At 38.7% G+C, this 27423-nt stretch overlaps 1 protein-coding gene across 3 annotated transcripts; it reads right to left on the bottom strand.

Annotated features, from left to right (window-relative positions):
- Nucleotides 1–1667: 1667 nt before the first annotated feature.
- On the bottom strand, nt 1668–26792 carry LOC306847695 (uncharacterized protein). 3 transcript variants are annotated; one of them, XR_013782179.1, is made up of 16 exons: nt 24975–26792; nt 22683–23360; nt 20176–20376; nt 18175–18314; nt 15770–15940; nt 15373–15562; nt 14480–14536; nt 11500–11601; nt 11328–11405; nt 11095–11211; nt 10268–10399; nt 8463–8683; nt 6730–7152; nt 2343–2577; nt 2105–2207; nt 1668–1975 (listed from the first exon to the last, which is right to left on the bottom strand). XR_013782179.1 is itself a non-coding variant. In XM_079381807.1 (15 exons), exons 1-15 carry the CDS (start codon nt 26033–26035, stop codon nt 2198–2200), a joined length of 3816 nt encoding a protein of 1271 aa, XP_079237933.1. In that variant the 5' UTR covers nt 26036–26792; the 3' UTR covers nt 1669–2197. The 3 variants fall into 3 exon arrangements, 2 of the variants coding, with proteins under 2 accessions (XP_079237933.1, XP_079237932.1); XM_079381807.1 differs by having other exon boundaries at nt 1669–2207; XM_079381806.1 differs by lacking the exon at nt 1668–1975 and having other exon boundaries at nt 2173–2577.
- Between the last annotated feature and the right edge of the window lie 631 nt (nt 26793–27423).

The following is a 27423-nucleotide window of genomic DNA, read 5'->3' on the forward strand; positions in this document are numbered from 1 at the left end:
TTCACTTTAAAATATGTAGTTTTACTGTATTGGGGGGGTCCGGGGGGTCCGAAAACCAGTCAGTATCTGGTGTGACCACCATTTTCCTCACGCAGTGCAAGACATCTCCGTCGCATAGAGTTGATCAGGTTGTCCACACCTCTTCAATGGCTGTGCTAAGTTGCTGGATATTGGCAGAAACTGGAACACGCTGTCGTATACGCCGATCCAGAGCATCCCAAACATGCTCAATGGGTGACATGTCCGGTGAGTATGCTGGCCATGCAAGAACTGGGATGTTTTCAGCTTCCAGGAATTGTGTACAGATCCTTGCAACATGGGGCCGTGCATTATAATGCTGCAACATGAGGTGATGGTCGTGGAAGAACGGCACAACAATGGGCCTCAGGATCTCGTCACGGTATCTCTGTGCATTCAAAATGCCATCAACAAAATGCACTTGTGTTCGTTGTCCATAACATATGCCTGCCCATACCATAACCCCACCGCCACCATGGGCCACTCGATCTACAACCTTGACATCAGCAAACCGCTCACCCACACAACGCCATGCACGCTGTGTGCCATCTGCCCTGTACAGTGAAAACCGGGATTCATCCGTGAAGAGAACACCTCTCCAAAGTGCCAGACGCCATCGAATGTGAGCATTTGCCCACTCAAGTCGGTTACCATGACGAACTGCAGTCAGGTTGAGACCCCGATGAGGACGACGACCCCGATGAGGACGACGAGCATGCAGATGAGCTTCCCTGAGACGGTTTCTGACAGTTTGTGCAGAAATTCTTTGGTTATGCAAACCGATTGTTGCAGCAGCTGTCCGGGTGGCTGGTCTCAGACGATCTTGGAGGTGAAGATGCTGGATGTGGAGGTCCTGGGCTGGTGTGGTTATACGTGGTCTGCGGTTGTGAGGCCGGTTGGATGCTCACTAACACAGATTTAGACAGAGTTGTGAACAATATTTGAGAGAAATAGGTCTTTTGTGTACATAGAAAAAGTCTTAGATCTTTTGAGTTCAGCTCATGAAAAATGGGGGCAAAAACAAGTGTTGTGTTTATAATTTTGTTCAGTGTATTTATATTCATATAATTTATATAAATATATTTATTATATAAGCAACATATTTTTCTTAAATACATGCACGTGTGTATTAACATTTACATAATAAATTACACAGTACACACATTATGTAAACAAAAACTTTTATTTTGGATGTGATTGTTTGACAGCACTATTATTATTACTTTGTTATAATACTAAACAGTAATCAGGGTAGATTTACGTATAACTTTGAGTTTAACTTTAGTTAAGTAGATTTTAGTTACTTTTATAACTATTTAAAAACTGCAAAATAAAAGCAACCCTTACCTGCCTTAAACTTTTCTTCTCTTCTTTCACGCTGCATTTTCAAGAGATTTGGCTTTTTTCCCCCACTAATCTGACTTTTTTTTTGCGCTTGGTGCTGAACAACCACTCAACACCCTAGTAACCACATAGAAACATACTCAAAACAGCCACCGCATAGCAATGTCATGGCAATCATCTACAAAACCCTGGAAGCATATTTTGCATGCACTTCAGAAATCCTGTAATGCAGCACTACAAAATGTTCAAAGTATGCATATAAATGTGGACATGCATATGTTTGCATAAACTGGCAGACACATTTTACTCAGCCACATTTTTCATTTATTATCAGTTTACAACATGTACACTTGGCGGAGTCAAATCAAAACTGGCAAATCTGGTGCTAAAATTCAAGTCAGTTCAGTGTCTTTCTGAAGATGCTTTCGATTTAAATGAACTTTGCTAACCCTTGTGGTCCTGAAAACAACATTTGGATGAGGACATCCACCCCCCACCAAAAATCAAAATAAGAACACATCTTACGCACAAGCTAATATGAATCTGTGAAAACAAAGGCCTCACTCAAGTGCTGCAAATGACTTCATGTTTTCCTCATGCCTTTGTGCGGAATCTGAAAGGATGAAGTAGAACAAGCCGGATCGAGTCTCTTGCCTTACACATAACAGGACTAAAGAAAGTAGCTTGATTTAGACATTTACGCAGCCCTCAAAGAAATCACACATGGCTAAAACTCACAGACCGTTGCAGTCGGAGACGCGGGAAAAGATGCTCTCCAAATAACGCTGTACATCACTGGGAGGGATGAACATCATCCATTCGCATTCAACAACATTCACTTTTTCCTTTAACGGAAGAAAGAAATATATTAATATGTAGTAAACGTAAGTTTAACGGCTAAAGCACATTAAGTAGAAAATGACAAACGAAAAGTTCAGAGAACGGTTCAGGAAGGGCCGGCGGCTCCTCCTAGGGTGTACCGCATGTCTTGGTCCTGGGTGAACTGAGTTTCCGGAGCAGCGTTTGCGGGCGGTGGGGTGGCGCTCGGGGGAGAGGAGGGTCCCCGGCTGGGGCACAGGTCTGCTGCGGGACGTCTGCTCTCGGAGGCTTGCTGGGAGATGAGCTGGAGTAGGGTTGTCGCTACATCTGATGTAATGTCTTGAGCATGTTTTGCAGACTTTGACCCTGTTGCCTCTGGATTTACTAATGCAGAATCTGCCAGGAAAAAAAGACAAAAACTTTAGACTTCAAATATATGATCAAAGAATTCCATACATGAGCTATGGCAACAAATAAATATTACAATTAAACAATACATAACATTACTGCTGTAAACCCTAATAAGTCATGAAAACTCAAATTCATATTTATAATTCATAAACCAAGAATGAGGTAAAACTTCAGATTTTGGTTTCGTACTATAAAAACATGTTAAATGTATTTAACTTGAAATATTGAATTAAGCAAAGTCACAATATAATTAAGCAAATAAATCATGTTTATTACTACTACTACGCTGTTTCTTGTTCTTTTTTTGAATGATGAACAAATAATTATTTTGATGTAACTAGAATAAAAAGTAGAATCCAATCTAAATAGAATTAAAATTCTGGAGTATTGTTAATGCACAAATGAAAATATGAATCTGCTTTTAAGTGATTATTCTTCACTTACAAGCAAATATCAGCTTTATTTGCTCTTACCACATTTGATGTAATTCTGTTAAACATTTTAATTATCTTTGAAAATATTTTAAGTATTTATGTACTAATTTATGGAGTTTTCACTTAACTTTTTCCATAAAAATGATCATTTTCATAATTATTTAAAAAGGTATATGAGTAAGAGTAATATTAAAGGTAAATAATAAAAACAGCATAGTAATTTGTTAAGAGTGGTCAAATGAGACTCAATAGTTTGGGTTTTGCTAATGCAGCAACTGGCAGGAAAAATTGATTTATATAACTTAATTTATATATGCTAGATTTATGTAACGTGACTCTTCACCGGGTGATAATTCTAATGCTTCAGTTGTTTTATTTATTGACTAGTCTAATACATGTATACAGGGAGCGTGATGTCTGTCTCATTCATAAATTGATGTAATTTTCTCTATTAGTAAGTCCTTCATGATTTATTCAAAATCAAGTTTTGATCTGGATCAGAAAATAGTCATCTTTCAATGACCTCTAACTGAATCACAGTTAAGATGCATGCTTGGCAGACATCACGCTGCCTGTATACATGTATTAGACTAGTCAATAAATAAAACATGATGCGCCAAAAGCAAGCGCCCACGTCTGCATGGCTAAAACACTTAAAAAAGTAAAAACGTTGGACTGTCCTTAAGCTAACAGAGAAGTTGACCTGAAATGAATCCATGCTTGACACTTGACCAATTATTCATCATTTAGGCAGTTCTGCAGGAAGTGTGGGATGAAACGCCTCCACACTACTTTAAAAGAAACTTACACTGACCTACAGGGATTGGCTGGAGTCACTTGTTTTTTTATCTTATCAAATGTAAATGTTGGATAATTAGATAAATGTACAAATATTAAATCATTTTTCCAAATGATAATAATATCTAAATATTATTTTTGACTTGCATATTTAAAGATCGCTATACAGTGATAAATACAATAGTAGCAGCAGTAATAATAATAATAATAATAATAATAATAGAAGCATTCAGGAATGGTGCAACATCATTTGCAGTGCAGTATTTCTTCCTGAATTTGAATGTACAGATTGCATTTGTTTTTCCTCATGGACATCTACATTTTTAAATGTGCATTATTTATGAATTTTTAAAATTCATTAATATTTTATGAAACCATTGTTGTGATGTCTTACCAGATCTGCATACATTTAAATAGTTAAATACGACGCTGATCTAACAAAGCAATAGCTTTTGATTTTGTTTCAATTTTAGACTTAGCTTCTGTCATTTAGGGATAAAATATATAACTGAAGGTGAAGGTTTTTAGTTTTTTTTAAACATCCAAGTTGTTAATCTTAAAAACAAATGGGTCAATGCAATAGATTTATGATTTTAAGAAAAGGCTATTCAATAAGTAAAAAAATATATATGTATGTGTCAAACAATTGAGCAATGGCCGTGGCACATCCAGATTTTAATACTGGGGAAAAATGCATAGAATTAAATTATAGTTGACTTTAAATCTGATCGTGTACAGCTGATCTCAGCAAACTCATTCACAAGCTAAAAAGTAGTTTACTTCTGTGCTCCAATACGACATTGACTTCACCAAGTTTAAAACTATAGATGCTTGACATTAGATTTTCTAGATGCATACGTAAAAACATTTTTTAGGATTTGTGGGAGTGAATTAGCTCATGCTAAATTATTCTTACAGCAACTACTGAAATGTATTTTATTTCAACTTTAGCTTTTGTGTGTGCAGTTTATGTTGTAGCAGTAGTTTGTCTAATATCAGTCTGACTATTATTACTATACAATAAACTATACTAAACTAGATGTTCATTTTGAACTAGTAAACATCACATTCACATACATAGAAAATATCTACAAGAGTTTGGAGACTTTCATCAATGGAACAAATTGATGGTGAGATCGAACACAAAAAAAAGGCAAAAACAAGCAATAGCCCTTTTCCATCAAAGAAAATATTGATAAGTGTGAGGACAAAATATACAGTATAGCTATAATTTATTTGACACTCGTCTCACAATAAGGCTTTATTACAGTGTGTATTCCTGTATTCACAGATTAAACCCCAAAGACCATGTGAAAAGAGAGCAGAGAGAGAAATGAAATCGACCACTGAGGAACTGAGAGTGAAAACAAAAGCGTGTGAGCTAGAACAAAAATGAGCTGGAGGGTATCAGTCGGCAGGACAAGGTCAGCGATCTTAATTAGACTTCATTAAGATGGATTACACCAGCAAAAGCTATAGAGCATCTCTTGGATGAGAACAGGTACCATTTACAAATAAATGGATGCATCTTATAAAACGTCAAGAAAATGCTTGTCATATTTTACCCCAAAAATCTACAGAAAAAAATGCATTAATTTGCATTTTTTCCCGAGACTTCTTGTATTTGACATCCGCATAATAAATTCAAATAAACTGAATTTAAATCTACATAAATTAAGCACATTTTCCACCCCTCATAACCATAATGAGTGTAGATGTTTTATTTTTGTATTTTAATTTTTTGGGAATTTCCTTAGATTTTCCCCAATGATGCACATTCTGTAATTTTATACATTATAATTTTATTAATTAAAAAAAATACAAATTAATTATCGATATATAACATTACAATAATGAAATGTATATGGACTATATTCATTCTTATTACTGTGATGCAGATATAAAACATTATGCATTACAATGAAACATAACATTCTATATAAATTCCTTTTTTATTAATTCTTATGACTAATGCAAAATATACATAGGTGATATATGTGTGTGTGTGTATATATATATATATATATATAGTATTTCACTAATAAGGACAAGTTTTCTCATTACAATTATGAAAATGAAGTGAATGCCCTTAATTTTCATGAAAATAAGGGCACCAAAAAGTAAAAAAAAAAAAAAAAAAAAAAAAAATCATGGTACTAATGGTACTACTACAAATGCAAAATAAAAATGTTCAATGTCAGAGTGAAATATGATCTCTGCATATTCTTGACAGGATTTTAAGATTCACCCACTAAACCAATTCAGTAAGAAAGAAATTATGCGTGCAAGACAGAGGTTGGAAATGTTGCCTAGCTTACTCCAGCCAAGTGTTGTTTTCTGAGTGTACTAGAAGAGAGACACATAAATAAAGATGTGTCCAAAATGGCTCTTTATTAGGACTATTTAATCTGGATTTAAAAGAGTGACAATTTAACGCAAACACTGTAACAACACTGTGTGTGCCAATAGATGAAGAGCTCCCATGTCCTGTCTGTGAGCAGATTTCTGCGCACAAAAAGTCCGCTGGACACCGACGCAGTGCGCAAGCAGACGGGGCTCTGTGGATTTTGTTCCTATGAAAATAAAAACTAAATACTGCAAGACTGTAAAACTCAATGGAAGTTCACGAAAAGCAGAAAATAAACATCTGGATTTTCAAATAAACATGACCATTTATTTCTCTATTTGTTAGCCTGCAGTCTTTCAACTAATTAAACGTTTCCCCTCTTTAAGATTTTAGGAAGAAAACAACAAAAAGAGTGACATCTCTGCAAGAAAAGCGTATGGTTTCTCTGATGCGGGTGGGTCCCACATTACGAGCCTGCGGTGTAACCTGTTTAGCTGCGGCCAATCACAGCATTCGACAACTCAGGCCCCGCCCCCCATAGACTTAACTAACACTTGCCCTCGCGCTCGCCGGCCATGACGGAAGCGGAGCCGCCTCGTGCAGCGCCCTCGTCTGGCCGGACTCCGTTGCTCTCGTCTGCCCGCTCCGCCCCTGGCGCCGGAGCCTTTATCAGCTGCTCCAGCAGGAGCGCGAGCAGGCCGGCCTGGTCTTCCTGCGGGATCTCTGCTGGCTGCGGGATGCTAGAGGACTGGATTAAGGTGGAGAGCTGACTAAGCAGCTCAAGCTGCTGCGCAGCGTCTGGCTCAGGGGTGGAGGGGGCGGCAGGCGTTCTGGAGAGCACTGACGTGGAGGCTTCAGAGGACGAGCTGCGGAGATACTCTGCCATCCGCGGGATGGTTAGATTGTCTGTCTGGCCCTGCAGCAGGTTGAGCAGCACCGCCAGCTCGGTCTGGTTCAACTGCTCCGCCGCAGCTCCCAAACCTGTGCATAGAAACGGTTACATTTGATTGCCATTTATGCCAAAGTTTCTTGCCTTTCAGTTTACATACTGCAGCATTCAAACGCTTGGCCTACACAGATTTAAAACAATGAGGAAGCTGGAGGGATAGTATCATTCCAAAACTCCAGATGGAGGGTACTGAACCTGTAACAATGGACCCTTTTCACATTTAGAGGCTTTTCAGAAGCGGAACTTCTAGTGTTGACTGAAACTACAACAAATATCATTTTCGACTTCCCATTTGCCCCAACAGTAAAATCCACGAAAAGAGGAAGAGAGAGATTGCTAGTAACCAGTTTTCTGTCATTTAATGCCAAGGTAGTTAAACACAAAGTACAGTGTTATAAACACGTTTATTTATTTATTATTTTTTTAATTCAAACAAAAACTTTACTAGATTTACCATTCTAATGACTGCAGAAAAGGGTCCATGCACTTAAGGCTTTCTTTTTTTTTTTTTTTTGAAAAATGGGAAAGCAGCAACAGTATTGACAGCCACAGTAAAAATGCAACCCAAAAAGCAATCATCATCACTTCCTTCAGAGGCGAGGGTTTGAGTGAATCACAACAGAGGTCTCTGTACAAACTCAATGGGGTAAAGTAACAAAATGGGTGGAAATTGATCATGTAAAATCCATCGACTATTCTGGTTCAAGAAATATTGACATAAGTGAACAAAGTACAAAATATAGAATAAAAATAAAATAAATACAATGTTAAAATTACAGCCTCAAATTCAAATAATTTAAATGATTAATGCTGATGCTAGACTTCCTTTTATAGAGATAAGTGGCAGGACTTAAATTTATGCAGCATTGCTATAGGAAGGATTTCTAACTCCGTAAGCGGAAAAGTTACATTCATCAGCACTTCATTATATATCCAGCCAGTTTAAAAAGCACAGATAAGGGCGAGCTCCTCTATTGGGTCCAAAGGTCCAATCCATTTTAGAAAACACTTAATTTTTTTGGATGAACAGTTTAGATAAATGGTCACCCTGCACCGCTTCTGCCTTACCTGAATAGTTTAGTTTAGGGATCCTCAAATCTGGCCCACTCCTGCAGAGTTTAGCTCCAACCCTAATCAAACACACCTGAGCACGCTAATCAGAGTCCTCAAGATCATTAGAAAAATCACAGGTAGGTGAGTTTGATCAGGGTTGGAGCTAAACTCTGCAGCGGATTGGCCCTCCAGGGAAAGATTTGAGGAACCCTGGTTTAGTTCCTCTAACTACCAGCCTATGATTTTGAGGTGAACAGAACCCAAGTGTTCCTGTAAAGTCATGGCCCACCTTCCAGCTCACTGGCTGTGATGTTTGCCGGTGCGGGATGGGCAGATGAGGGTGGTGGGGGTGGGGGACTCGGTGGCGGGCGGCTGTTCTCCCCTCCTGAAGGTCCCGCGGGTTCCTTTCGGGGAACTTTGGCAACAGGGAAATCCTCAGGCACTCCGCTTTGCCTCTGCCGCCGCCGCTTCTTGCTCCAGAGCTCATGACAGTCTTGCCAATGAGGCAAACTAAAAAGAAAGGCCACATAATTACAAAATTATATTTGTGTATTTACAACTATAAACTGCCATATAATCAGCTAGTCATTCATACGGAGTTAAATTTCATAATATTAAATAGCCTAACAGCATTTAATTGCAGCTGCATTTAAAACTAAATTACAAAATGTGGTGTGACTTTACCACTCGTTCCACAAACGTAGTTTCATTAACACCATGAAATACGATTTAAAGGGGTCATATGATGTGATTTCTTGTTTTCCGTTTCTTTAGTGTGTTATGTACATGTTTGTGCATGTATACGATCTGAAGAGTTACAAAGCTCAAAGTCTCCCACAAAAGGATTTATTTTAATCTAAAAGAGAAGGCTGATCCAGACCGGGCTAAAACGCCTCAATAAAACACACCCCCACATGTCTACGTCACGATGTGGAAATATTTGCATAATGCAGCCCAAATGTTCACGCAAAGAAAGGCGGCGTGGTTTCGGTAACCGCAGTAGAGTTGATGCAGCCATGTCAAGGAGATGCTGTGTGTTTCTATGCGAAAGCACTTTATTTGACCTTCCGAAAGTAGATGCAATTAGGAATCATTGTTAAGATTTGTTTACAACAGAGCGACACAACCCAAATGTTCGAATTTGTGCAACGCATTTTATGGACGACAGTTTTGTGAACCTAGGAGAGTACAAGGCTGGCTGTGCACAAATGCTATTTCTAAAAAAACCCCAAAAAAAACAAAAAGAAAGGGTCAATTCCAACTTAGCTATGACAATCTGGCGATTCTGAATCAGCAACTGTAAGTATGTTTTGTTATTAGTTTAAGCATTTGCTATTGACTGTTCAAATGCAGAATTTTGCGCAGTGTAGAGTAACACGTCGTGTGTGTGTGCGCGCGAGTGAGTGAGAGATCATATCATCTAACACATCTGCATTAGTAGTACCATTAATGTTTATTTATATATATATATATATATATATATATATTATATGTATTTTTGTTTTGTTTTTTATTATACGTACAATGCTTTGGCAATATGTATCTAAGTATGTCATGCCAATAAAGCAATATGAATTGAATTGAGAGAGAGAGAGAGAGAGAGAGACACAGAGAGAGGGTCACATCACAGAGTCAGCTGTCTTAACCGTGGCTTGTGTACTGCAAATACATCATCACTGTGTCTGTCACGCGACTCTGTTCCCCTCTCGGGCTTGAACTGATGGTAAAACTAAGGATATTATTAACTGTCTTTATATTTACTCTGAAGGCTGAAGCTCGTGATTTATGGTAAGGGATATTACATTTCCGATGCACGCTTGTGGTGTTCGGCCAATCACAGTGCACTGTGTCAGCTGGCCAATCAGAGCAGACTGCGCTTGTCAGAAGGAGGGGCTTCATAGAAAACGACCCGTTTGAGAGAGGTGGGGTATAGAGGAACTACAATAATGTACAGTATTTGAAAAACAATGTGTTTTTTGAACATTAAAGCATGTCAACATATTCTGTTACACCAAATACACAAAATAATTATCTTTAAAATAGCACCATATGACCCCTTTAAATCACATAAGATGTGTTTGTGTGTGCACTGACTCAGGTGGCGGCATCTTGTTGGGCTCCACATCACACAGAAACTGGCTCGCGAGGGCCTGTTCGGCTGTGCAGCGTCTCGAGGGGTCCAGCGTCAACATGTGGTCCAGCAGGTCAAGAGCTGAGGTGGGCAGACTATAGACCAACATTGTGATTATAAAGGAAGTACTGTGCAAAAATATTGTGACTGAAAAGATAAATATATTTATGCATTTGGCAGAAGCCTTTATCCAAAGTGACTTACACTGCATCATTAAAATTCAGGAGCATAACTATGGCAAAACAATCATGAACAACCTTTTTTCTTTTCTTTTTTACAGTGCAAAAGTTAGGTAATTTTTAATATTTATTTAATAAGTTTGCTCAGGAAAGATGCATTAAATATCAAAAGTGACAGTAAAGACATTTATTAATGTTACAAAAAAATTTAAATTTAAAATAATTGCTGTTCTTTCAAGCTTTCTATTCATCAAACCATCCTGAAAAAAGTATCAGGTTTCCATAAAAATATTAAATCAGCACAACTATTTCAATGTTGATAAGAAATGTTTCTTGAGCAGCAAATCATCATATTAGAATGATTTCTGAAGGATCATGTGGCACTGAACACTGGAGCAATGATGCTGAAAATTCGCTTTACGTCAAAGGAATAAAATACATTTTCAAATATATTCAAATAGAAAACATTCATTTTAAATTTCACGATATTACTATTTTTTACTGTATTTGTGATTAAATAAATGCAGTCTCAGAGTGAGAGACTTCTTTCAACAAAGATTAAAATCTGTCAGAGAATGATGGAAGAGTTTCAAAAATCAGGCTGAACTTACAAAGAGAATTCCTCCCGTAAGCGTCGTCTGTACTGTTTCTTGGGTCTCATGGTATTAAAGTACGGCAGCTTAATTACATCTGGCCAAGCAGCAGGACACGGACTACCGCACAAACGACTGACCAAAACAAAATACAAAACAGATGAAGTATAACACTGTTTCATAAAGTCCTTTCCCCTCTTTCAGCATTAGAGCAACAACACATGTGCATTCAGAGAATGTGAGCAATGTACCTGATCAACTCAAGCTGTAGAAGCTCTTGGTTGGCCTGGAAAATTGGTTTCTTAGTGAAGAGTTCTCCCAAAATACACCTTTACACAACAGCAAAAAGAAACACAAACGACATTATTACATGAACAGCAGCTGAGGTGTAAATGTAGATGGGAAACAGACAGAACGTCTTACCCGCAACTCCAGACATCAATAGCAGGTGAGTATCTCTCCTCTCCTAGTAGCAGCTCAGGTGGGCGGTACCACAGCGTGATCACCTTATTAGTGTACGGCCGACTGGGAATGACCATCAAGTTAGTGTTATACACCAAAGCTTTTCAATACAAATCATGTTTACCGTTTCTAAAGTTGCATGGAAATCTATAGAAACTTTAAAGCTGAAGGTAGGGGTGGGCGATATGAGCTAAAATTCATATCACAATATTGTCCACTGTCCAGACGATGTTGATATTATATCGCGATATGAGAGAAAAAAATTGGAATCACATTTTAGTAGACTTAAAATTACAGGCAAAATATGTATTTTAACCAGGGCTCTGAACCGGTCCAAGGAACGGAAACAAACAAAATTTTGCCTGGAACAGAACCAGAAATCAAATTTCTTTTCCGAACAGAATTGAAAATTTGAAATGACCATTAACCGGTTAATAACGTTATTTTATAGTTCCATTTAATATTTGAAATTTGCTGTCAACCAATCAGGAAATGAAGTAGTAGCGAGTGAAATGCCCACGCTCAGCTGTGAACACTTCATAGGTAAGTCGCAACGGCGATACACCGGCGTTAAGAGTTTATCCTGTCCAGGGCAGTCGTGGCCTAATGGGTAGAGAGTTGGACTTGTAACCTGAAGGTCGTGGGTTCGAGTCCAGGTCCGGCAGGGATTGTAGGCGGGGGAGTGAATAACCAACACTCTCTCCACCTCAATACCTTGAGCAAGGCACCGAACCCCCAACTGCTCCCCAGGCGCCGCAGCATTGGCTGCCCACTGCTCCGTACTGTGTGTACACTTGGATGGGTTAAATGCAGACCACAAATTCCACTTCCCATACACCACTTCCCTTTCCCTTTTGGGAAGTCGTGGCCTAATGGTAAGAGAGACGGACTCGTAATCCAAAGGTTGCGGTGCGGGTTCGAGTCTCCGGCCGGCAGGAATTGTAGGTGGGGGGAGTGAATGTCCAGCGCTCTCTCCACCCTCAATACCACGACTGAGGTGCCCTTGAGCAAGGCACCGAACCCCCAACTGCTCCCCGGGCGCCGCAGCATAAATGGCTGCCCACTGCTCCGGGTGTGTGTTCACGGTGTGTGTGTGTTCACTGCTGTGTGTGTGTACGTTGGATGGGTTAAATGCAGAGCACGAATTCCGAGTATGGGTCACCATACTTGGCAGTATGTCACTTCACTTATCCGAGGATAGTGTTAGATGGATTCAACAGATATTACGCACCTGCAGTGCTTGAATGGAGAAAACTGAATAAAATTATAGGCTTACATAAAAAGGAATAGATATGCCTATACACTAAATAAATTTCATTTAAAACATTGGCAGATTAACAAAACGATAGAAAAAAAGTGCTAAGTTAGGCCTATGGTTCAATGTGACGCGTTGAAAGTTCTCGGAAAGGAAAATGAGACGGCAGAAAGTAGTTTTCTTTATTTCGCAAAAGCTTGATAGTTTTGAATGATGTCTTGCATCTCTAGCCTATAACCAACCAGCGTTGGTATGGCCATATCGCGCTGGTGTCTCACGCGCGCACAGACACAACATATTTTTTGCGGCATTGCAGCCTGTTCATTATCATAATAAAATACAGTTAAAGAAACGTATAAAAAGTTACAGTATTGTAGCCTACATCATTTCTGAATGTAATAGCTTAATAAAATGTGACGCGACTTAGCCTGTTTTTCCCCCTCAAAACACAATTTTATACAAGTAGCATTTTTTTAAACAATGCAGCAAACATTTTAAAATATCTTTAAAAATACTTTAATGTCTTTAAAACATTAATAGATTTTTTATTTTGTTTACTAGCAAAATCTAGAAAAGATGATGCTGTATTGGCTGTGACTAAGTGTAGCCATCTCTTCCTGTTTTTTTTTCTTTTTCTTTTTGTGTAAAGAAAATGCTGTACTTTATTATTTCTTATTATTGGCAAAAACCATTTAAAAAAATTCCTTCTACTCGAACCATTTCAGATTGTAATAACACAGAGGAACGCAGGAACAGAAACATTAAAATATTGATTCTGCTCGGAGTGAACCGATTGATTTTAATTTATTTTTTTCATTTTTAAGCCCTGATTTTAACCTTATATAACTAGAAATAAAACATGATTTCAAGATCTAAGGCAAAAATAGAATGGTCTGACTTTAGATGTGTGAAATTATGCTACATAAGACACACCTGCGCAAAAGAAAAACAGCAAATGGACTAAAAGAACATGCAAATTCACTCTGACACCAGATGGCGCTTATGGCCTGAATTTAGCGTTCCTTTGGTTACCGCTGTAATTAAAGCTGCTCTGCGCTGCGCTTGTGAACACGGAGGTTAGATAAAGAAAACGCCATCTAAAGCTTTCTGAAGAGAGTTCCCTTCAGATACTCATTCATATTAACCCCCTGCCCACAATTCATTATTTATATTTTTCTTCCAATATTTCGAACATTGTGAACGGTGATCTTGCGCTGCCAGCTACAGTATTTTCTCTCTCTGTGTCCGTGTTCTGCGTCTCTGTCCTGTGTTAACGGTAATTTACAGACTTAGTAATATTACCACACAAATTACATTTTGGGAAATTATTGTAATCCAGTTTGTGTGCAGTTCCGAAAAGCCGACCTTGTGTTTGGAGCAAAAACTATCCGGTTCTGATTTCTGTCCGATCAAGTGGGGAATCTCTCTCTGATGACGCAGTAACAACTGCGTGGAAAAAAAAATCTTTGTCTGTCCATCCAATGAAATCCATGAACATGTAACGGTATCCACGGTATAGCAAAATCCATACCATGGCATAACATAATACCGGTAGTCACGTTAACACCAGTATAGCGCCCACCCCTAGCTGAAGGGTGTCAATTTTTGCACCCCATATTTCGACTTAACTAAATTCTTGTTTAGCACAGCCTACAGAAAGATAGAGAAAGCATAACATTTACTTACCTTTCCTCAGAGTTATAAAGACGAGCCAAACCAAAATCGGCAAGTTTGATCTGACCACTGTAAAAAGAAAAAACAACAACAACAAAAAAAAACAGTAAGGCGAATGGAACAATTTGCAAAAGCTGTAAATCTTGTATAATATATTATTTAACACTATTTTGTAAACAAGGCCACATTTGATCATTTTAAAGCAAGATGCAGGTATTATTGGTTAAATGCCAGTACATAACGTCACTGTAAAAAATATGAAAAATGTATTGATACACTAGCATTTAGCACAACGTTAGTTAAGAATGTAAAATGAATGCAAAAATCATATGCATGCTACTATTCAAAAGTCTACAGCTACTAAGATTTTTTTTTTTTTTACAGTTTTTGAAAGAAGTCTCTTATCCTCGCCATGACTGCATTTACTTGAATAACACAGAAAACAGCAAATATTGTGAAATATTATTAGAATTTAAAATATTGGTTTTCTATTTGAATATATATTAAAATGAAATTTATTCCTGCAAAGCTGAATTTTCAGCATCATTACTCCAGTCTTCAGTGTCACCTGATCCTTCAGAAATTATTCTATTGCTGCTTGAAACATTTCTCATCACTGTTAAAAAAAAAGGTTACTGATTAATATTTTTGTGGAAACCATGATAATTGTTTTCCAGGATACTTTGATGAACAGAAAGTTCAAAAGAGCAGCATTTATTTGAAATATTTTCCATAACATTATAAATGTCTACTTTAAATTGATCAATTTAATGCATCCTTGCCAAATAAAATGATTAATTTCTTAAATAAAATTGAACGTCAGTGTAGCTGAACACAACATTCAAATTTGTATGACACTACTAAGAGACCAACTTCATGCAATATTTCAGAACACAAACTGGTACCTGTTATTTAGCAGGATATTGGAGCACTTGATGTCTCGGTGCAGAAAGTTCTTCTTGTGGCAATAATCTAATCCCTCCATCAACTGACGCATGAAGCTCTGCACATGCTCATGGGAGAAAGACACCAGTCCTGATTCCAGCAGCCCCATCAGGTCATGGTCCATGTACTCAAACACCAGGTAAAATGCACCTAATGCACAAAAATACATACAGGTTAATACACAGAGGTAGGCCTGGAAAATCAGTGTGTGCAGGCAGAAAATGAAGCGTTTCAGGAAAATCTAAAACGGAGTGGGCCACAAATATGCCACTAACTCTAAGAGAATGTGTTCACCACTGAAAAACTGCATGTTAAATACAAAAATAAATACATACATGCAAATGCATTTAAACAAACCTTTATCCTTTTTGAAGTCAAGTGCGTCTTGTTTATCAGTGACAATTTCTTTCATGTTGACAACACTGCGATGGTTGAGTTGTCTCAAGATCTTGATCTCTCTGATGGCAGTGATGGGGAAACCCTCCTTTTCATTATCCAATCTCACCTTCTTCAATGCCACCAGCTCTCCTTTAGACACCAAAACATAACAGACGGCTGTCAACATGGATTTATGCAATGGCAAAGATAGCGGTGCAATTACTGAGAATGATCAGATAAGCACAGCTTTTCTAATTAAGAGCAAATAATTCTGCATTTAAAGCAAAGCAAACAAACTACCATTCAAATGTTTGGGGTAAGACTTTTTTTTTTTTAAGGAATTAAAGGATTTTTTCTACTGGCTCGGTCGGGCCAGTGGTTCAAATTTTTACTTGCCCTGCCACAAAAAAAAAAAAAAAAAAAAAAAAAAAAAAAAAAAATCGCTGTTATCATTGCTTTTGATCTGTTATCTTGTATTCTAATAAATAAGCTTATATAACACCAATATTTTAGATATCAATTAAATTTTACAATTCTCTATAACAATTTCGATACCACAGCAAAAATCACAAGCAAAAAATAACATGAATATAAAGTTTAAACATTATTAAAGACAAGTGACAGCCATAAGAACAAATTACAAGTAAAAGCACAAACATAGAAATTAAATGATGCTTTAGGTTATGTTTGTAAATGTTCAGGCACAGAAAAATCACATAAAATAACATTAGCATATTCTTCACTGTGTTGCACCTTGATTTTTCATAGCTATTTGAAATTAGAGGCAACCACTGCATTTTAATCATGAATTGATCCAAAAAATAAATAAATAAATAATATACATGTTCAATGTTTGATTTAAATTAGATTGTATAATTTCAAAATCTGAAGCAAAAACAGAATGAGCTGACTTCAGCTTTGTGAAATGATGCTACATAACATCTAAAACTAGAACAGTGACAGTGTTTCCTTGGTTACCACTGTAAATACATCAGCGCTGCGCATATTAACACTAATTTAATATGCATTATACGGAGACAAGATGAAAAGAAAATGCCATTTCTGAAAACAGCCAGTTCCCCTCAGAAACGCATTCATTTAAAATTCAATATTTGGATTTTCTTTCTATATTTCGCGCATTGTGTACAGTGATCTTGTTCTGCCTGCTACAGTATTTTCTCCTCTTTGTGTCCGTCTTCATCCTCTCTGCCCTCGGTTAACGGCCGTTTAAAGACTAATTATAACAACAACGTAATATTTCCACACAAATGGCATTTCAGAAAATTATTGCAGTGCAGTTTGCGTGCAAGCACAGAACAGAAGATAGTCTGGAATTTTTTTTTTTAAATAAAATAAATGTTCAGTTGATTGATGCATCTGTAGCCACTCCAGCATATAAATTCCATATAGATTAATCATTGTTAAAGCTACAAAGTTACTTGCCAAGAGGGGCAGGGCTCTACGCTTATTTCTCTTTTTAGGAGTGCTTGTGCTCAATCAAATAATCAATAATCAAAAATTCGGATCAAAAATGAACCTTCCCATTACGAGGTGATATTTGACTCAAAGTGATTTACAGGGAATTTTGTCGCACTGTAGAGGCCTGAGGGGTAAGGGGGAGAGGCCTGAGGGGAAGTCGTGGCCTAATGGTTAGAGAGTCGGACTCGTAATCGAAAGGTTGCGGGTTCGAGTCCCCGGCCGGCAGGGATTGTAGGTGGGGGGAGTGAATGTACAGCGCTCTCTCCACCCTCAATACCACGACTGAGGTGCCCTTGAGCAAGGCACCGAACCCCCAACTGCTCCCCGGGCGCTGCAGCATGGCTGCCCACTGCTCCGGGTGTGTGTTCACGGTGTGTGTTCACGGTGTGTGTGTGTGTGTGTGTGCATTTGTTCACTACTCACTGCTGTGTGTGTGCACTTGGATGGGTTAAACGCAGAGCACCAATTTCGAGTATGGGTCACCATACTTGACAATACGTCACGACTTTAGTTGACATACTTTTGTATGTAGCCTATTTGCCCGATCAGGCGGCTGTCTGTGCAAAGGAGTTGTCTTTTGCCCAAATGCTTTTTAATTGCTTGAATTTTTTTAATTAACAAGGCTTAAAAACACATGCAAATGAGAAAATTTTGTGACAACGCTGCAGTGGCCCAATCAGGCTATCTACTGTCCCGAACGTCTTTCACGCTGGCCCGGGCCATCGGGCAATCCTTATTGTCGAGCCCTGCTTTTATTCAGCAAGGATGCGTTTAATTGACCAAAAGCACAAGTAAAGACATTTATAATGTAAAATATGTATTTCTATTTTAAGGAATACATAAACATTTTGGAGCGTATTATAACATTTCCACACACTAGTATTCATCCCCTTTAAACAACACACCTGTGTCTTTGTCCTTTGCCTTGTACACCTGACCGTAGGTTCCTTCTCCAATGATGCCGATGATGTCAAACTTATCCACACAGCGCTTGCCCCAGTCAGTTTGAGTCTGCTTCCTCTCTCCATATCTAGGACAGCAAATCCTGCACACATTTGACAGACACTTGAGAAAAACCTTTGCCATTTTTCAAGTCACTTTCTCTCATTCTGCCATTTTCCAGAACCTAACGAAGCATTCTAGCATCCCATGACTAAAGTAATAACTGTGATAAGGCTTTCAACTCTTAACAATAAAACACATTGCCATTCAAATCTTGTTCAAAAGAGACATTTATTCCGCAAGGACACATTAATTTGATCAAAAGTATGTTCTCTAAATATAAATGTCTAAGAGCACAATGTGTTGTATTAGCAACACTTCAATGTTTTAAAACACAATCTCTTTTTTCTCGGTTTTAAAATGCAAATCGCTTTTTTAATTCATTTCACAAAAACAAAAGGTTAAGGCTTGAATAGCTCTGCTCACAACTGCTAAAATATGGAAATAACTGTTACTGTACCTTCTGATCACACAGCCAAAAAATAATGCTTTTCCTCAGTGTTTTTGTCTGGTTTTTCAGTGCAAATGTCAAATTTACTGGAACCGCAAAATGACAAATCCTGTTTTATGAGAAGTTGATCAAAATGAAGTGAGTTTAGGATTAAAAAGAGAACAAATATCTTCCAATGAATGGAATCAAGAAAATCGTCTAAATTCAACTGACAGATCTGCTCAGTTTCTCAGAAAACAAGACTCCTTATCTTCATTTTCCTTCATAAGTAAATGTATCTTGATTTAAAAATGCTTAGATACTTGAACATAAATACTGAGGACCATATCAATTTTTAACAATGCATGCAACATCTAATGCCATTACTTCATGAATTTAACACAGCGGTTCCCAAACCGAGTCCTCGCCTCAATTTACAGAATGGCTAATTCCAACCCTGTACTAGGGCTGCCCGATTAATCGAATGCGATAGTCATGAACATCTCCTCAGGAACACCGGTTCTGTGATTAGTAGTAAATCTCCATCACCTGCTTTCAGATGGAGCAGCATTTACTACACAGAGCCGTAGTTCACTGACAAGCTACGCAAAAAAAATCTAAATTTAAATAAAAATTCATAAAACACCATATCATCGTACGAATATAAAATAGAAGAAATCATTCGTGATAATGACAGCTGTTTGCCTAGCTTCTCAGTGAACTACAGTTCTGTGTAGTAAAATGCTGCTCCATCTGAAAGCACATGAAAATACCACAATAACATGTTTTTACTCCAAACTCACTTCATAACGTCAGCCGAGCGTTTGAAATAAATCCTTCTGTGAGATGTGGCCTTTTCCACAGAATAAGGCACGCAACATATTTCATAGTGTTCTAAGCAGTGATAAAGGCTATGTCGATAAGCATTACATCATACATATACATTATTAAAATGAAAATAATAAGAACTAATATGAATAAATCATATATTGCCATAGTCAAGTGTTTATTAGTAACGTTGAATCAATGAAAGCAGTTAAATCTTCTGTTTATTCAGCAACCGCTATAGGCATGTCCTGGGTTTCTTCTGCGGGGCGTATTTGGAAATTCCGCACGAGAGCACTTTCTGGCCTTCGGATGGAGATTTACTACTGATCACAGAACCGTGCTTCACTGAAAGATACGCATGATAATCGCAGCTTTTGTCTAATCACAATTTCGATTTCATTTCGATTCACCGTGCAGCCCTACCCTGTATGTTTTAAAACATTTTCGAAAGGGGGTATTTTGAAATGCAATATTTCACAATAATATAATTTATTTACTCTTTTTCATCAAATAAATGCAACCTTGGTAAGCATAAATGAGACATGTATCCTCCCAACCCCAAACTGTTGATCATTAGTGTAGCTGAATGTTAATTTCACTCAATCATCTTGAGAAATACCCTGAATGCTGAAGCAGTGGCACTTACTTTGGTCTCTTCTTGAAGGTTGGTTGCAGAAGCAGTGGGGATTCTCGAGCGGGGGACTGCGGAGGGGAGGCGTCTCCTCCAGGAAGTACTGGAGGGAGGGGCAACTCACTGAGCAGGCGTGTCCTGATTTCTTTTTCCTTTTCTTTCTCCTTCTCCCTGTCCTTCCGTGATGACTTCTGGGAAAGACTGCTCTTCTTTGGACTGAAAGGAGAAAAATAAAAATCCACAGTTAATATTCATTCTATAGGGAAAACAAAGCTATTCCAAAATCAAAATGGTAATTATTTTATTTTAGATTTTTTTCACAGCTCTAGCTAAAAGTAACTGAGAACATAAGAGAGGAATGTGGAACAAAATGTGGAATAACACATTTAGCAGTAAACGTCAGAATTTTTTCATCCAGTGAGCTGGACGGTTTTTTATTATAACCACAAATTTTGCCTCAACATGATGCGACCAAAAATGGGTCTCTTAGACCGCAACGTGTCATGTAACAGACCTACATATGATCTAAAAATGTATTTACAACTCATACAAGCATTAGGGATTTGAACAGATCTAGATGCCAATGTATAGAGAAAAGGGAAATTGTGGAAAAGCCAAATTCATGGTGGTGCATTCTGCATGGATAAGCACTAAGGATTTTGGCAGGGAAATTGCAGCAGTGAACATTTAAAGTAAAAGAAAATAACACCAAGTAGTTGCTATTTACACTAAGTATAAATAAAGTTGCATTCAATTTGGACAGGCATAAACAGCAATAAATAGCTTGTAGTTAAAAAAATGCAAATGCTGTTACATGGAATTCACACAAAATGTAAAAAGAAGAAATAAGCCATGCACACTAACAGTGAATATTCTGCGTAATGCTGGGTGTAGTTAATGACAACAGCTTTTATCAACAAAGCTATCTGCATTTAGTGCAAACAGACACCGCCAGGAAACAGCTTATCCTCAGCTTACACTCTCTACAGCCCTAACATGCCCACATGCATCTAGGATAAATATGTAAATGATCAAGCATTTACGATTTGATCATGTGACCAAGAGCCAACATGCACAAATGGAGACAACAAACAAGTATACTATAGCTTAAGTGTACTTGGGCCACTGTACAGTGTTTTAAAAACATGAATGTTGCTGCATTAGATAGCAGATATCAGAAGCAAGTGTCATTAATTAAGGTAACTCAAATACACTAAATAAAAAGTCTAATAATATGAATGATAAAATACATTTACACCATTGAAAGATAATTATGACTATTAGTATTCCGTGTTACGTTAAACCTGAAAAGCATGGCAAAATAGCACCTGATGTGTGATCATAAGGTCTCAGGCCCAAAACGTACTGAATGCAAGAATGTGAATGCAAACGCATCAAGCTATGCCAAGCTTGATTTTCTGCATCACTGCATTTCAAAATATCAGACAACAAAGTGCAACACAAGTACAGTTGCATAATCAGTGCTTCCACAAGGGACTTCAGCATAAATGATTTTTTTTTAGGTCAACTAAGGTCAGTTTGAAGAGAATGAGCAAGTCAAGTTATTTTAGTATTATTTATATACTATTATTACTTTAATATTTTTAATTTAGCTTTTCAATTCAGACTTCAAGTTATTTTTAATAATTGTTTTGTGCATTTTTCCTTTTTATTAGAAAATATTTAGGTATAATTTATTTTTATTTCAGTTTTAGTTTTTACTGCCAGCAAATATTATTGTTTTAATGCTTTATTTCAATTAGTTGCCAATGCATTTCTAATTAACTTTAAAGTTTTCTATATTGCAGCATTATTTAAAACATTAAAAATATGTTTTTAAAAGTTTTAGTATTAGTTAATAAAAATAACCCTAAATGAGAGTTAAAGTGCACTAAATGACTGGAGAAGCCTGGCATACATAATCTTCTGGTGAAATAACAGACTTCTAGGTTGAGTTGAAACATTACAAAGTCAAAACTAATTTTTAAAATGAAACAATCCATAAATAGGTCTTCGTGCCAAATACTCGTCCAAACATCCAGTAGGCAAATAACATATGGTGTGTAGATCCAAAATATACAATAATACAAAGATGAAAGAGATCCACACTCATTTATTGCTCAGGTCATAAAAATCACCTTTTTTGCACATATTTTTGTGACCTCTGGGAAATAAACGAAATAAGCCTTTTTGGCTGAATCTGGACGAGTGCGGATCTTTCATCTTTGTATTTAAAATGAAACACATGCATGGATAACATGCATCTATAAAATGCATTTAGTAAAAAGGTAGGGTGACTTTTCATTTAATGCCAACATTAAAAAGCATGTTTACAGCTACCTATCCAAATAATGACATCCAGTTTAATGACAAACGTTATCAAATCTATCACCCTTGAGAATCGAAGTTTGTTAACACCAGAGCAATGCAAGAGCAGACTGTACATTTGCAAAAATCGGCAAAATATTTGAGTCAAGAATGCTTCAATATTTCCTTATGAAATGTCTCTGATCAAGACTCACCTGTCTCTGCAGTCTCCCAGAAGAACCGGCGGCAGGGGAAGAGGCGGAAGTGTGGAAGTCTTAATCGTGTGTGCGGGACTTTCCGTAGATTTCTGTTTGGGGCTTTTTGTGCGAGAAGAAACAGGTGTAGCAGGTGCTGAGGGTGGAGGAGCAGGCGGAGGGCTGTTTAGAGGAAGAGGTGGAGGGGATGAGAGAGGAAGAGGAGGGGGAGGAGAGTTCGCCGGGAGAGGCGGAGGAGATGAGAGAGGCAGCGGAGGTGGACTGGATAACGGAAGAGGTGGTGGAGGAACCGCAGTGGGCTCCTCCGCCGGATCAGTGCTCGGAGGTGGCGAGGGTGGTCTCTGAGGCTCAGGGGGCGGGGCTGTGTCTAGTGGCGGCGTCTCAGTGTTTTTCACCAGTGCATTTGCGACGTTGGACGTGTTAGGGCGGAGGGAGGGGGAGTTTTTGGCGGCGGCCGCCGCCTGACGTTCCTTCTTTCTTCGCGTCAGCTCAGCCCCCAGGCTCGAGGTGATCGGCAAGCGTGAAGACGAAGGGGAGCGGCTGCCTGGTCGACTGCTGTGGGAGGAGCCTCCACTGGCTCCTCCAGAATATAAAGAATGCTTCTTAGTGCGAGAATGGGAAGAGGAGCGTCGAGAGGAGGAGTAGTGAGGAGAACGGCTCCGGGAACGCAGAGAAGGCCTGGGGAGGAGAAACAAAAAATAGAAATGTTTTAAAATCAGTCATGTGAACCTGCTCAAATGAACTAAATAAATGTAAACACCCTGTTTAAAGCATCAACTGAATCACAAAGGGTATCCTTAAAGTCACAATGAAACTTAAGTTCCATCAGATCTTTTCTTGCATATTGTGACGTGCATTGCAACACGTGAATGTTTATTGAAAAATAAAAAACGTAGAGCGAGACATAGTTTTATGCATTGGTTGTTGAGCAGATTTTGAGATGTTGGTGTTGTACTGAAAAACAGGGGCAGCTGAACGTGACCTTGCAACAGCAGGGTTTTAAGTGCCGTTCACATTACACTTTTCGTTCTATTACGGGAGAGCAAAACGTAAGCTTGTGTGAATAGGTTTCACATTTTGCGCTGTTCCGAAGGTCAAGTTCAAGTGAATGTGTATTATGTGAAGCCGTGTGATGAATAGAAGATTGATACAGCACAGTGTGACCTTGTAGCTGAATTAAAAGAACATACATTTAACAAACTTTTTTTAAACAGGTAAAATACATCAATCTTCTACGATAAATATTTAATTGTTATATTGTAACACAAACCAAGTCATTTCAATAAAGCATAGAAATTTGTGCAATGCTTAAAATGATAATTTGTATAATAAACACTGATTGACAGTATGATTTACACCAAACATAGATAAATCATATAAGTTAAAACTAACCCAAACACAACAATTATATATTAAAACACTGGTCAGTTAAAAATAAAAAATAAAAATCTGAAGTAAAAACTCCAAAAATAAAATACAACTTTAAAGGAAACAAAAAAATGAATTATGAAATGAAAATCATTTAGCACAGTCTATAATGACTTTAACTTACCTGTCAGCCTATTACTTGAAACAATATGATGTGCATAAATATGACTAAACACTGGACACCGAGGTCCCATTTCAAGTGGATTCATTTCATTGCTTTTGCAGTTTTGGCAAACAAATGCTAGACCTTATTTTACAAATTGCATTTAGCAGATGCATGAAATCTAAAATTTGAGACACCAATGTTTCAGGAGTTTAGGACACATGCTTATTCAATAACTGATTTATTTAATATCTGAGTTTATGCATATGATTTATTTTTCAGGATTAACTGTATTTTTTCCAGAGCATTGTTAGATGCCAGTGTTTCCTGTCATAGATATGCAAAGATTTGATTTCAAAAACAGTATCATAGCTACTAAACAGTTTCTTGTTATGGTTTTAAATCTGTATTCAACCTCAGAATGATCTAAAATGAGGTGCTAAAGTCTATTTTTGTGGCGACTGTGTTTTGAAATTAAATTATTATAATCTTAATTCAAGCCATGAAGGATTTTGAAAGTGACCGTAATCAGTGTCGAGTATTACTATAAGGTTAGTCAAATCAATCAAATTCAATCAGTTACATTAATAAGGTAATTGAAATAGTTACACTATTACATTTTAGATAGGGTAACTTGTAATCTGTAACCTTTAGCTTCACTGTCACTGGGTTTGACATTTCCAATGTGTCCAAAAACCTCTGGAGTGACTATATGATGTAAACATGGACTGTCTGATCTGTTTGTTTGTGTGCTTTCTCACCTGGACACTGGACTGGTGCTGGATGAGCGTCGGTTGCCGTAAGGACTGCCAGGTGAGTGTTTTCTGCTCACATACGGACTTCCATCCTTCTCGGGGCTTGAAGACCTCCTCCTCCGATAAGGGCTCTCGGACCTCTGTCTGCTCCGCCTGGGAGGCTCCCTGTACGGACTGGGGCTCGCAGCCCTGCGCTTGGAGGAGTAGCTGTTCTCGAGTTCCGCAGCGGAAGGACTGTCCGCTCCGCTTCTCCTGGACTGACCCTTCCCTTTAGGGCTGGACTTGTGGCTCTTGGCGGACTTCCGATGGCTTCGGTCCTCCTCATACTCCTCGCTCCTCCGCTTGTCTTTGCGAGATTTTGACGAGCGGCCACTTTCCTTACTGATGGAGGAGGAGGCGGAGGAGGCGCTGCTGCCCAGACTGACAGCGGACTGCACCGCACCTGATGAGAGAGAGTCGCCGGGCCTTTTGCTACCTGACTCACCTGAGCGTCTGGGTGTGGATGCAAGGCACGCAGCTGAGCTAGACTTCTCCTTGGCCTTCTTGCGGCTCTCTTTACTCGCTCTTTCCCGGTCTTTACTGTTCTTCTTTCCGCCGCCAGCCTCTGCCCTCTCCGCGGACTCCCTGACCCGAAGCGGGTCTTTGGACTTCTTACGGGAGCGCTTGTGTTTATGAGTCCTGTTCTCTTTCGCAAGCCCCTCCCCCGCTTCACCGTAGTCCGAGCGGTCTAAGCGTTCTGCGTCCCCGCTCTCCGCCGGTTTCCCGGTCGCGGGGGAGTCCAGGAACGTGTCCGAGTCGGAGCTGATGTCGTCGTACTCCACCAGAGGCTTGATGGCGCCCACTGCTGGAGGCGCGGCGGCAGCGCATGCGGAGCCGGTTTCGGCCTCGTGTTTGGACTTGTTTCGTTTGTGCTTGGAAGAAGTGGACGAGCTCGCCGTCTTGGTGGGATGCCTACCGGGACCCGCGTGCAAAAGCTGGCCTTCCCCGCCGGCCGCCTGCTGCTGCTGCTGATGGTAAAGCGGTTCAGCCTTCCTCTTGGTCCCATGCAGGCGGTCTGATCCAGGCATACCTCTGTCCTCCGGAGACGCGGACCTAAGTGGTCAAGACAGCACATGAACAGCACAAATCGCTCAGTGTTGAGTAAAAGTGTGAAATCTTGCCAGCCGGAAGAGTCGGAGTGAAGCAAAACAAAGATGCGCACGCTACTTGACGCGCAGAGGTTATCCACAAGTCATCCCGGTCCCGTGTCTTCTCCGAATCGTGTCGAAATGTATCCAAGAGTATAAAGCCAAAAACAAAAATAAAGATTTCTTTAACGATATCGTCCTTCACGATGGCATCACTGGTCGTTTCCAGGGTGCTTTAAGCAGCGGCTAGCTTTAGCTAAGCTAGCATCCCTCGAAAAGACAAAAAGAAAGAAGAAAAATAAAGGCTGTCCTTGTTTTAGATTGTTTATCCTTGTTCGATATCAAAGCCTAAACAGACGTTAGCTCTCCTTGCACACGGTTTCTGAGCTTTGAAGCAGTAAAGCTCGCAGTGTAGGGATATTGTCCCACATAACTGAAAATAAAACTTGACCCGCTTGCTTCTTGTTCACATATTCGCTTTAATGTTCAGTGTAAACTCTCTGTAGTTTCATATTCATCGGAAATTATCACATATTTATGTGTTAAAATTGATTCCAGTTTACTTAAGCGGCTCTGGGAAGAAACCAGACCCAGAAATTGGGCGATGTTCGTGGATATATAAAACCCTCCACGGCCCTGAATTCAGAGAGAATTCACTTCATCCATTACAGCCAACATTATGCGCAGCCTCTTCTGCGCATGCGCGGTTTAGCCCGTCCCACGGAAAAGGAAACACCACAACCTCGGTTTCCTCTCGGATAACGGATTTTCACAGAAATACTATAATATTTTGTATGAAAGCAGTGAAAACAAAACTGGAAACATATAAAAATATTAAATCGCTTGTTTACGTTGCGTCTGTAGAATCTCCATGGTAACTAGGCGACAGCCAATCAGAAGCAAGCAGTCCGCGTCACTTGAGCTCTGCTTAACTTGCATTTTGGTTTAAATGTGCATTATTATTATTTAATGATCATTTAATGATAATAATTTATAAGACAAAACAGCGATTTAATTATTTTATTGTAGCAGATGTAACGTTACAGACTCTTCTTTAGCGTGTTAAACGTTACTTACATCATTTCTGAGCAAACCTGTGAGATATTTGTCGATATGCGTCCTTTAAATTATAACAACATTATGAATTTCCATAAATTATGCAAAAACTTAGCCTTGTTCAATAACAAAATTTAATACAGTATAATTTCACCTTCGTGAGCATTCGTCAGCGGTGAATGTATGCCGGTTTTATAGTTTATTAATTTGATGTAGATATATATCCGTGTATTTTCACATGTTGCCGTCGCGCGTAGATGACGTCAGAATGT

The sequence above is a fragment of the Barbus barbus genome (genome assembly GCF_936440315.1).
Source record: "Barbus barbus genome assembly, chromosome: 27".
NCBI lineage: Eukaryota > Metazoa > Chordata > Actinopteri > Cypriniformes > Cyprinidae > Barbus > Barbus barbus.

What these genes read in the sequence shown, in the direction of transcription:
- LOC306847695 (XM_079381806.1), bottom strand. Translation starts at nt 26,035, where the DNA reads ATGCCTGGATCAGACCGCCTGCATGGGACCAAGAGGAAGGCTGAACCG. An exon ending in TGACTTCAAAAAGGATAAAG is followed by an intron (nt 15,563 to 15,769) that starts GTTTGTTTAAAT and finishes TTTGTGCATTAG; the next exon opens with GTGCATTTTACCTGGTGTTT. An exon ending in CTACAGCTTGAGTTGATCAG is followed by an intron (nt 11,212 to 11,327) that starts GTACATTGCTCA and finishes TGTTTTGGTCAG; the next exon opens with TCGTTTGTGCGGTAGTCCGT.